Below are 12,295 nucleotides of genomic sequence, written 5' to 3'. Positions count from 1 at the left end.
ATAAAGGGCAAATGTGAAAGCCGTTGTGAATGTAAGAGAGACTGAAGGTGCTTTGTTTTTTTCTCCCATCATTGTTTCTGCTGTTCGCAAATTTCCGATGGAATCTTGGTTAAGTGTTTCATTCTTAGGCTGGTATATCCAGAGTGCCCATTGAAAGTGATAAGCATTAGCATTATTTTAATATTTTATAATAAGTACAAAAGGAATATAATCTTTTCTTTTCTTTTTTTTTTTTTTTTTGTGGTACGCGGGCCTCTCACTGTTGTGGCCTCTCCCGTTGTGGAGCACAGGCTCCAGACGCGCTGGCTCAGTGGCCATGGCTCACAGGCCCAGCCGCTCCACGGCATGTGGGATCTTCCCAGACCAGGGCACGAACCCGTGTCCCTGCATTGGCAGGCGGACTCCCAACCACTGCGCCACCAGGGAAGCCCCAGGAATAAAATCTTTAAAAATTCACTATGCTGTACACCTGAAATATATATTATACATCAACTATACCTCAGTAAAAATTAAATTAATTAATTAATTGAAACACAAACACATACAAAACAATCAAGCTACTAGAGTCAATAATAAATTCTGCTAGGTTTCAAGAAACAGGCTCAATATACAAAAGTCAGTTGTATTGCTAAATAGAATATGTATGCACACACACATATATATATACAATATTTATATACATTTATACATATATCGTTTAGATCCCTGACTTCAGACTATACTACAAAGCTACAGTAATCACGACAGTATGGTACTGGCACAAAAACAGAAATATAGATCAATGGAATAGGATAGAAAGCCCAGAGATAAACCCATGCACATATGGTCACCTTATCTTTGATAAAGGAGGCAAGAATATACAGTGGAGAAAAGACAGCCTCTTCAGTAAGTGGTGCTGGGAAAACTGGACAGCTACATGTAAAAGTATGAAATTAGAACACTCCCTAACACCATACACAAAAATAAACTCAAAATGGATTAAAGACCTAAATGTAAGGCCAGACACTATCAAACTCTTAGAGGAAAACATAGGCAGAATGCTCTATGACACAAATTGCAGCAAGATCCTTTTTGACCCACCTCCTAGAGAAATAGAAATAAAAACAAAAATAAACAAATGGGGCCTAAGGAAACTTAAAAGCTTTTGCACAGCAAAGGAAACCATAAACAAGACAACAGACAACCCTCAGAATGGGAGAAATTATTTGCAAATGAAGCAACTGACAAAGGATTAATATCCAAAATTTACAAGCAGCTCATGCAGCTCAATAACAAAAAAACAAAAAACCCAATCCAAAAATGGGCAGAAGACCTAAATAGACATTTCTCCAAAGAAGATATATAGATTGCCAACAAACAGATGAAAGGATGCTCAACATCATTAACCATTAGAGAAATGCAAATCAAAACTACAATGAGATATCATCTCACACCGGTCAGAATGGCCATCATCAAAAAATCTAGAAATAATGAATGCTGGAGAGCATGTGGAGAAAAGGGAACACTCTTGCACTGTGGATAAGAATGTAATTTGATACAGCCATACTGTTCTCCACTGTACTATAGAGAACAGTATGGAGGTTCCTTAAAAAACTACAAATAGAACTACCATACGACCCAGCAACCCCACTACTGGGCATATACCCTGAGAAAACCATAATTCAAGAAGAGTCATGTACCAAAATGTTCATTGCAGCTCTATTTACAATAGCCAGGACATGGAAGCAACCTAAGTGTCCATTGACAGATGAATGGATAAAGAAGATGTGGCACATATATACAATGGAATATTACTCAGCCATAAAAAGAAAAGAAATTGAGTTATTTGTAGTGAGGTGGATGGACCTAGAGTCTGTCATACAGAGCGAAGTAAGTCAGAAAGAGAAAAACAAATACCGTATGCTAACACATATATATGGAGTCTAAGGGAAAAAAAAAAAAGGTCATGAAGTAGCTAGGGATAAGAAGGGAATAAAGACACAGACCTACTAGAGATGGACTTGAGGATATGGGGAGGGGGAAGGGTAAGCTGGGACAAAGTGAGACAGTGGCATGGACATATATACACTACCAAACGTAAAATAGATAGCTAGTGGGAAGCAGCCGCATAGCACAGGAAGATCAGCTAGGTGGTTTGTGACCACCTAGAGGGGTGGGATAGGGAGGGTGGGAGGGAGGGTGATGGAAGAGGGAAGAGATATGGGAACATATGTATATGTATAACTGATTTACTTTGTTATAAAGCAGAAACTAACACACCATTGTGAAGCAATTATACTCCAATAAAGATGTTAAAAAAGTCAATTGTATTGCTATATAGAATATGTATATATATGTATATACTATTTATATACATTTATACATATATCATTTAGATATATTATTTATATGTATTGTAGAATATATATGTGCATTGAATACACATATATGTATAGAATACACATATATACTCTATAATAAATATATATTCTACATATATAAAATGAAAAATCCAAAATGAAATTTAAGAAAACAATTCCATTTACAATAGTATCAAAAAGATTAAAATATTTGGGAGTAAATTTATCTAAAGAAATGTAAAATATATACTCTGAAAACTACAAAACATTGTTGAAAGAAATTAAAGAACACCTAAATAAATGGAAAAGGATTATATGTTCATAGACTAGAAAAGTTAATGCTGTTAAAATGGCAATGTTTCCTAAATTGATCTACAGATTTAAAGCATTACCTATCAAAATCCCAACTGGTTTCCTTGCAGAAATTGACAAGGTGATCTTAAAATTCATGTGGAAATTCAAGAGGCCTGGGGAAGTCACACTTCCTAATTTCAAAATTTACTACTAAACTACAGTACTCAAGATAGTGTGGTACTGGCATAAAGATAGATATAGATCAACAGAAAAAAATTGAGAGTGAAGAAATCCTCACATTTACAGGCAATTGCTGACAAGGCTGCCAGGACAATTCAAGGCATAAAGAATAGTCTTTGCAACAAATGGTGCTGGGACAACTGGACAGCCACATGCAAAAGGATGAAGGTGAACCCATACCTTACGGCATCAGCAAAAATTAACTTGAGATGGATTGCAGACCTAAATGTAAGAGTTAAAACTATAGAAGCATTAGAAGAAAATATCGGTGTAAATTTTTGTGACCTGAGATGAACCAATAGACTTTTATATCAAAAACACAAGCAGCAAAAGAAAAAAAATGGACAAAACAGACATCATCAAAATTAAGAACTTTTGTGCTTCAAAGGATACCATCATGAAAGTGCAAAGACCCATAAAATGGGAGAAAAGTTTTGCAAATCATATATCTGATAAGGGATTTTATCCAGAATATATAAAGAATTCTTACAACTCAATAGTAAAATACAGGTAACTTAATTAAAAATGGGCAAAGTATCTGAATAGACAGTTCTCCAGATAAGATATACAAATGGCCAAAAGGCACATGAAAAGATGCTCACCATCATTAGTCATCAGGGTAATATAAATAAAAACCACAATGAAATGCCACTTCACAACCAGTAAGAAAAGCTATAATGAAAAATGCAGATGTAATGGTGAGAATATGGAGCAACTGAAGCCTTCATATGCTGTTGGTGGTAATGTAAAATTGTGCAGTGGCTTCGGAAAACTGTTTTGCAGTTTCTCAAAATGTTAAACACAGTGTTACTAATGACCTAGCAATTCCACTCCTAGGTATATACCCAAAGAAATAAAAAAATATGTCTAGACTAAAACTTGTACACAAATGTTCATAGCAGCATTATTCATAATAGCCAAAAAGTGGAATAACCCAAATATCCATCAATAGGTGGATGGATAAATAAAACATATATATGTATACAAGTGAATATTATTTACCAATAAAAAGAAATGTCACACTACAACATAGATGGACCTTCAAAATATTATGCTAAGTAAAAAAGCCAGTTACAAAGGACCACATATTGTATGGTTCTATTTATATGAAATGTATAGATTAGGCACATCAAGAGAGAAAAGTCATAGACTAGTGGTTGTCCAGAGCTGGGTCAGGGCTTGGTCTGGGGGAGTTGGGGAGAAATGGAGAGTGATACTAATCACTCTTTTTGGAATGGTGGGAATGTTCTAAAATAAACTGTGGTGATGGTTGATCAATTCTATGAATATATTAAAACCATTCAATTGTATACCTTAAAAGAATGAATTGTATGAATCATATTTCAATAAAGTTGTTATAAGGAAATGTGGGCACAGATGCCAATAAGGTTGGTTACTAAAAATAATCATAAAAAGAAAAATTTCAAGGACATCTCCACATTTATCCCTTCAACATAGTCTAAAAGAATCAGCCCCCTTAATTAACTCACTGTAAATATAAGACTAGTGGTAAGTGTGTGGATAATGATAGCATCTAATAGATATTTAAACTAACACAATGGCTCGATTAGTTATGTCAATCTAAGATTAAAATGATGAGAACTTTCTAGTCTGCTTGGGCTATATTAAAGAGAAAATGTTGTCAAGACCAAAGCACTATTGGTATGAATAGTGAGCAGAGAGAATGACAATTCTCAGCACATTAAAAAAAGAGAAAAAGCCTTAAGAACTGATACAGGTTAAATGCAAGAGGAAATATTTTACTTACCTAGGAATAAATGTATGAAATGTATAGTGTCCAAGACATGGTAAAAGATGAAAGGTGGTAAAAAGGTAGTAAAATAGGTTCAAATGCTTGATAGGTCCTTAGTGAAATTAGAGGTCTAGGGGTTGAGCTCGATGTCAAGAAGGATTGGAATCTTTTCCACAACCCAGAACGCTGATGGGATGGAGGACCTGAGATGGTACATCTTATATATCTGTTTTGCACTAACACCTATGTGAGCCGTATTCCTTGAATGTTCCTTTATTGTGTGACTGATGTCTTGATAATGATCTTTCAGATTACCATATGCAAAGTGAACGAAATGACCTGTAAAAAGCAAACTTGAAGCTTCTGATGTGAGAGGGAGGTGACTCAGTGTCATAAAATAGACAGCTGAGGACACTGAGCATGACAGTAATGTTGATTACAGCTCATTCCCAGGGGCCAAATAGAAAACTTCTACTGCAAGTCAAAATTCAAGGAGTGAGTAGAGATTTTAAATGTGGCCACATACCCTTTAATAGTTCTTCTTCCATGATAATCCCCTCCTCCAAAGTAAATATTAAAAATTTCCCTACTGTCTGAATCCATGATAGAAGAAAATGTATGAGACATTGGGAGTTATTGGCCCATGAAAACAAGCCCCCAAATTATCTTGGACCATAAAGTCCAGAGTGTCTCAAAAATGAGAATTAGTAATAGGGCTTGCTGTCCTGCTCTGTTCAAAAGGATATACAACTTTCTTGATCAACAAGAAAGGGAGTCATGAATCCAAACCTCTGAAGCTGCTTCTAAGTAAAGGGGAACTGTGCAACTCTCTTGTTATACTTTAGTGTTTTGCAACCTTAGTTAAAATGTAGAAGAATAAAGATGCAGATATAGAGAATGGATTTGAGGACACTAGTGGAGGGGGGTGAAGGGTAAACTGGGACAAAGTGAGAGAGTGGCATGGACATATATACACTACCAAATGTAAAATAGATGGCTAGTGGGAAGCAGTTGCATAGCACAGGGAGTTCAGCTCAGTGCTATGTGACCACCTAGAAGGGTGGGATAGGGAGGATGGGAGGGAGATGCAAGAAGGAGGGGATACGGGGATATATGTATACATATAGCTGATTCACCTTGTTATACAGCAGAAACTAAGACAACACTGTAAAGCAATTATATTCCAATAAAGATGTAAAAAAAAAGATGTAGAAATACATTAGATTGTCAGACTTTTAAGTGACAAACAGGATGAAAATTGTCAATTCTCTTGAAAGATGCAATCTTCTATTTCAGGGACAGTCTATACCAATACTTTGTTTTCCTGTGAGTAATTCTTTTAAAACATGATTAATAAATACGTACATGATTAACAATGAACAGATCTTTTTGTAGAGATTTGCGACATCCACTGATTTTTTTAGAGCGGACATTCTTCTTCCACAGGTTAAAAGCCTTCCATTTCCGGAAAAGTGAAAATACGGGAATCTTAGTGAGTTCTCTGTGATATAGATATTCTTGTTCCCATCGATCAATTTCGATAAATTCAATGTCATCATTATAAACATGTGTTACTGCATTTTTGCTAATAGTATAGTAGTCATTTTTACTGATGTTCTCATAATTCACAACCCTTTGAACAAAAAAAAATTGGGGCAAGTGAATACAGTATTCAACACAAAATTAAGCAATTGCATTACTATTTTGTTTTTAAAAGATATAACATTTCTGGAAAACAAGTATTATTTAAAAATTAAAAAAAATTCTAACAGACTACTTTTAGATTGAATAAATTACTCAAGAAAAGGGAGCTGCTTTTTAACAACAGTTGGACTTATTATAGCTCTTAAGGATTTCACAACTGTGGTAATATGCTTGATTGTTTCAGTAATGTGATTTTTACAAAAACAAATCAATTATGGATTTTTATGAAAGCTACATGGAAATAAGTTTTTATTTATCTTTGATTCTTTAGAAACTATTCAATAATAATAGCGTAAAAGAGTTTTACATTACCCAATATTGGCAGAATTATGAGACAGATCAAAACAAGAAAATATGAATTAGATAAGATTAGAATCAAAACCCAGATTAAGCTTAAAAATGTCCAGTTTATCACATATCAAAATAATTGTTAATGAGAAATTGTTTATTTCATCAAGGGTATTCTTCAACCTCATCCATAATAAGAAATTGATCAAGTAAAGAAGAAAAGCAAGAATGGGATAAAAACAGGAGCAACAATAGGAGTGGGAAACAAAGGAATGAGAATAGAAAGGGCTGATTCTCTAAAACTTCTTGAAATAAGAACTTAGACGGGAACACTCCAGTGAAAATCAACTATTTCCCACGTCTATTTTCTCTTACAGTCCTTAACTCTGCATTCTGAACCTGGAGTTCATGGCCCTTGAGCACAGCCTTCAGGTCATCTGTGAAATCCCTGAAATTGTTGTATGTAAACAAATTTACATACGTATGCATGGTAAATTTTTTAAGGGGTTGGAATAAAATCTCATATGCTTTGGGTCTGTTAATCAAAAAATGATGAACCATTGGCAAAAATCATTTTTAGGTTTTAACTTCTATTTTTGTTTTAATAACACTGAGTAAGAAAAATATTTTTAAAATTAGGGCATACAGGACCAGAATGAAAGCAAACTCAAAGCAAGAGCTGTTCAAGTGAGCACACAAGGGAACTGGGGGAGCTGATGGTGCTGTGGAGTGGGGAGTCTGAAGGCCACTCTCCCAATTTAGTGCCGTAACAGAAGAACTTCAACTTGCTTAGCTCCTACCCGATGCCACTGCCGGACTCTTTGTCTGTGTTCTGGTTGACTCACGCCAGAAACATCTGGGAAAATGCCAGGTATTACCTGTTGCTGGTGAGGTGTATGGAAACTGTTTAAAATGTTTTTCCTTTTTTCTTTGTCAACAGCTTAAGATATAATTAGGACATTCTTCAGGTGATTCTCTACAAAGTGGGAGATTTCAACTTGTCTTTGAAACTGTAACTAACTTCAGATATTTCATTAACATCAATCATCAAACCAACCTAAAAGCAAGAACAAACACCTCACTTTGGCCCTGGTGTGTGTCTAGAAAACTCACCCTGTGTGACTCTATCTGCTACTAAAGGCCCTTCTAGAAGGTAGCAGATGTGGTCCATGATACTGAATTTTAACTTATTGGTGCTCAGTGCCACTAAGAAATCCTTTTTATTTACATTTTCCTACGTATTCAAGATTTTCATTCTCAAACCTAAGCCTTCTCCTCTACTACACATCTCTACTCTGCACAGGACAGACAAACACATGAGAGTCTTTTTGAAAGATTAGATCATCAGCATTAAAATCACTTGGGATGCTTAAGAATCCAGATTTCTGGGTCCAACACAGAATCAGAATCTCTATGTATGGGACTCAAAGATTCTAGCTTAACAAGTTCCCTGCATGATTCTGGTACACAATGATGTTTGTAACCACTGAACTTTATTTGAAAGCAAATAAACAACAACAAAAACATGGTGGTGACAAGGTGAGTTCTCTCTTGTACCTTCAACTTGAAAATCTCATACCTTCACTGCGTTTTATCCCCTTGAGTGTATCTCTCAGGATTTCACCGAAACAGAGGTGGAGAGGTTTCATATCACTTTTTCTACCTCTCCTGGCATTTGGCTACTTTTCCTCTGCATCAAAAAATATGCAGAACTTCTCTTTAACTTGTAGAAAGCTTCCCTTTAGTTTAAAGAAAGTTTTTTTTCTCAACCCTGCTGCCATTTAACTTAGAATCCTCTGTCTTCTTCCTTCTCTTAAACTTCCTTTATGATGGCCATATCCTCCCCATCCATTCCTTCTTAAAGTTTCTGAAAACTAGGCTTGTTCCTCACTACTCTAATGAAATGCTTCTCTTGAAGATCAGCAGGGGTTTCCTTCTAGCCCAATCCAGTTGGTAGGCAGAAGGGGCAGTAGGGTCAAGGAAGTCTTTGCAAAAATTAAGAAGGCCTATGCCCAGTTCTCTGGAATCCTATTTTCCTTAGATGTTCCAGTTTGTCCCCAAGGGGTTGAAACCTAAATATACTCCTTGGATTCCTGTGCTTCATTCCTCACACTATAAACCTCAGTGTTCAGCTGTTCCAGGAGTTGATCCACTACTCCTAAGCGATGGCTGCATTTTCAGCACCTCTTGGCATTCAGAATTCAGCCTCAAATTTCAGCTGCCTCCTTTGTTATTTTTTTTTCTTTTTTTTTGGCACCGTGCAGCTTGAGGGATAGTTCCCCAACCCAGGATCGAACCTGGGCCCTTGGTAGTGAAAGCAAGGAGTCCTAACCACTGGACCGCCAGGGAATTCCCTCAGCTGTCTCCTTTGGATGTTTGTACCATAAGGCCTTTCTTTGAGGAAATAACCAGAAAAATTAGTCTTCCTTTAAGACCTAAAAAGAGAACTTAACTTTCTCAATTACTGTGCTCTAAAATTCCTACTTTGCTGATAAAGAAGATGACTTTATGACCCAATTAACTAAACAGAGATCCTTGGAAAGTTAATCAGACTGAGAAGAATGTCTTGAATAAAATTAAACTTAACTATGATTTACTGGAAAAAAAAATCTGTAGTGTTTTCTTGCTGCTCAGTGTAGAATCATGGAATCCCTTGTCAAACTATTTTGTGGTAGAAACGGTCTCTGTCCATCTGAAATGAAACTTAGACTCAAGGCTTCTATTAATGTCTAAAAGGGTGTGTCACATGGAGAGAATCGCATGGCTGATTGTGGTAGGTCATCAATTGTCCTGTTCTTGTTGATTTCAGATAAAACTCAAAGGAAATCTACTGGGGGCCTAAAAAACATGATTTCTCCTGTTGGAATTAATTCTTGATTTTTCTAAAACAATAAGATCTCAATGTGACTTGTTATTTCAAACAGCATCTCTATCTGTTGTTACACCTTGCAGTGATGGAAAACGCATCTGTTCATTTTTAAACTGATCCACTGGACTAAGACTGCAGAAGCATGGTTTGTCTCATGAGACCCTTCTGCTCAAGAACTCTGAACAGCCTATTGCTTATATCACTAAATCCAAATTATTCTGCTGGGTGTTTGTGGCACCCTCCTCCTGTCTCGTATTAGTTCCTTCTCTGTCCACACACTGCCCTTTACAACTGTCAGGCTGGTTTCCATCTCAGGCTGTGCTAGAATGCATACATATGTCTTTGTCCACCCTGTTCCCTTCTCCCATCCTGATTTCTACAAACAAGAGAGTGATTCCTTACCTGCTATAAGGTACTGGGTTGAATTAGATGAGCTCACATGGCCCTATGCAAATTTAAGTTGTCTCATTATTTTCATTATTACACAGTTTTAATCATTATGATTTGAACATATTTATTGGACAAAGGGAAACAAGCAAGTGCCTGGAAAGAAGTTAGCTATTTCCTGAGTTTTACATTTGTAAACCTCAATCTGTTTGATTATGGTCAATATCATGATTCAGCATGTGTCTAGATCTAACCTGAACTGGAGAAGAGAAATGGCTTGGTTTGCTTCTGGTTTGATTAACCAGAAATGGTAAAATATCTGATAAGTAACTCCTTTTCACCTAGAGATTTAAACAAAACTGTAAGTAAGAGGAAACTTCCAAGTTTCTTTAATAAGAGAGCGCTCTAGGGCCAGTGGTTCTCAATATATGGTCCTTGGAATGGCAGCATCAACCTCATGTGGGAATTGCAAATTCGGAGGCCCCTCCAGACCTACTGAATCAGAAACGTGGGGGTTACCAATCTATGTTTTTGCAAGTCTTTGGGGCTTGCTGGAGAACAATTGCTCTAGGTCCATGGCCTACAACTCTGGTTGAATATTGGGATCATTTGATGAGTTTTAAAGAAATGATGTTGCTTGGGCTCTACCACAAACCAATTAAATAAAACTCTGGGGGTGGGGCCTGGGTGATTCTAGCAGCCAAGGCTGAGAACCACTGCTCTAGGTTCTTCAGATTTCTGTATAAAATGAAGTAATCACCCACTAAATTGTCATAGCTCCAAAATGGTGCCTATGTGTGTGTGTGTGTGTTTGAAAGAAGGGTAGGGAGACAATCCGAAACTGAGGAGTTTTGATGATCCAAGTGAAAATACTAAGGACCTGTAGTGTTTCCACTTGCTGACTGACATTTGACTTGATTGAAATTTCTTCATGGACTAGCCCAAGAAAACTGTCATTGTGTTAAGCAACCTGGGGAGGTTTCTGATAATGTGGCTTCAAAATGATCTGTTCCTGATTACATAACATATATGCCCCATTATAGAGTTTTTTATAATTATGACCTCACATGGAAACTAGAATGCTTTCACTTGAGAAAGTTTCAAGCTGGCATTTACCTGTGTTTTCTGTTCTAGGCTGCTAAATACGTGATCTAGCTGAAAGGACAGAACAGCTTTAGTTTGAAATTTAAAAAGCTGCCTAAAAAATTATTTTAGCATAACAGGCTCAGAAACTACTTGAGAACCAACTTGATCACTTAGAAAGTAATATGGCCTGAACCCAGTGTGGACATTTTTATGGTCCTAACTATGTTTCATAGAATCCCAATCCCAACAGATATCCCACAAGAAAAGATTCTTTGGTTATATAAGACAAAAATGCATAATTATATTTAACCCAAGGTTTATCAATCTCAGCACTACTGACATTTGGGACCAGATAATTCTTCACTGTGTGGGACCATCCTGGGAACTGTCAGCTGTTTAGCAGCATCCCTGTCCTTTTCCCACTCCATACCAGCAGCACCACTCTTTCCAGTTGTAACAATCAAAAATATCTCTGGACGTTGCCAAATGTCTCCCAGGGGGCAAAAAATCTTCCAGATTGAGAACCAGTGATTTAACTTGATGTTTCTCAAATTTACATGATCATAGAACATGTTTTTTTACTATCCACCTGTTAATATCACTTATGATCTTATGATCCAGGAAATACACACTAGGAAACACTTAGGTAGAGGAGACATTGTGTCCTCTTTCTTGGCTTTTCTCGTACCCTAAAGATGCTCAGGATTTAGGAGGACTCTGTTGTACATTGATTTCTAATGACTTTAAAATTGAAATTGCACAGAAGATTAAATCATAGAATTGAAAGATGGAGCATCAGACATTATTCTGAATTTCCTGTCTGCAAATCGCAAAACACTATCAAATAGAAAAGTCCTTAGTATATCTGTACCTCAATTTCCTCATCTTTCAACTATACAGGATGCCTTTTTACTGGGGATTTTTTTCAGGATGAAATAAGATTAATGTACAGAAAGCACTCAGCACAATGCCTAGTACAGAGTGTGTGACACAAATGTCAGGAGTAGTTGTTATTCTGAGGATGAGTACATTAGGCATAATGCATGAGAACTTGGGTTCTGAAGTTTAACTACTTGGGTTTGAATCCCAGCCCCACAATTCACTATGTCAAATTTCTCAACTCTGCCTTAGTTTCCTCATTTGTAAAATGGATATATCAATACTACCCACCTCGTAGAGTTGCTATGAAGATTAATTATATAAAGAATTTGGAACAATATTTGGCACAAACTAAGAGTTGGTGTTTGCAATATTGAGTTGCAGGACTCATCCACTTCATTGTAAAGACTTGGTATCCCACTATGGCCTTATGATGCACCCACGGTTCCTTACCAA

The 12,295-nt window shown here is 36.5% G+C and overlaps 1 protein-coding gene across 1 annotated transcript in view; it reads right to left on the bottom strand.

Moving 5' to 3' along the window:
* Positions 1–12,295, bottom strand: part of DNAH6 (dynein axonemal heavy chain 6) — a gene marked incomplete at both ends in the record, with an annotated part of 275,574 nt that overhangs the window by 236,142 nt on the left and 27,137 nt on the right. Inside the window, one exon of the mRNA XM_079721202.1 lies at positions 5,992–6,259. Within this exon, the coding sequence (XP_079577328.1) occupies positions 5,992–6,259 (268 nt within the window). The remainder of the gene's footprint in view (positions 1–5,991; positions 6,260–12,295) is intronic.

This window comes from Hyperoodon ampullatus, assembly GCF_949752795.1.
Source record: "Hyperoodon ampullatus genome assembly, chromosome: 15".
Taxonomy (NCBI): Eukaryota; Metazoa; Chordata; class Mammalia; order Artiodactyla; family Ziphiidae; genus Hyperoodon; species Hyperoodon ampullatus.
Note: the sequence above shows the minus strand (reverse complement) of the source record. Positions and strands in the feature narration are given on the sequence as shown.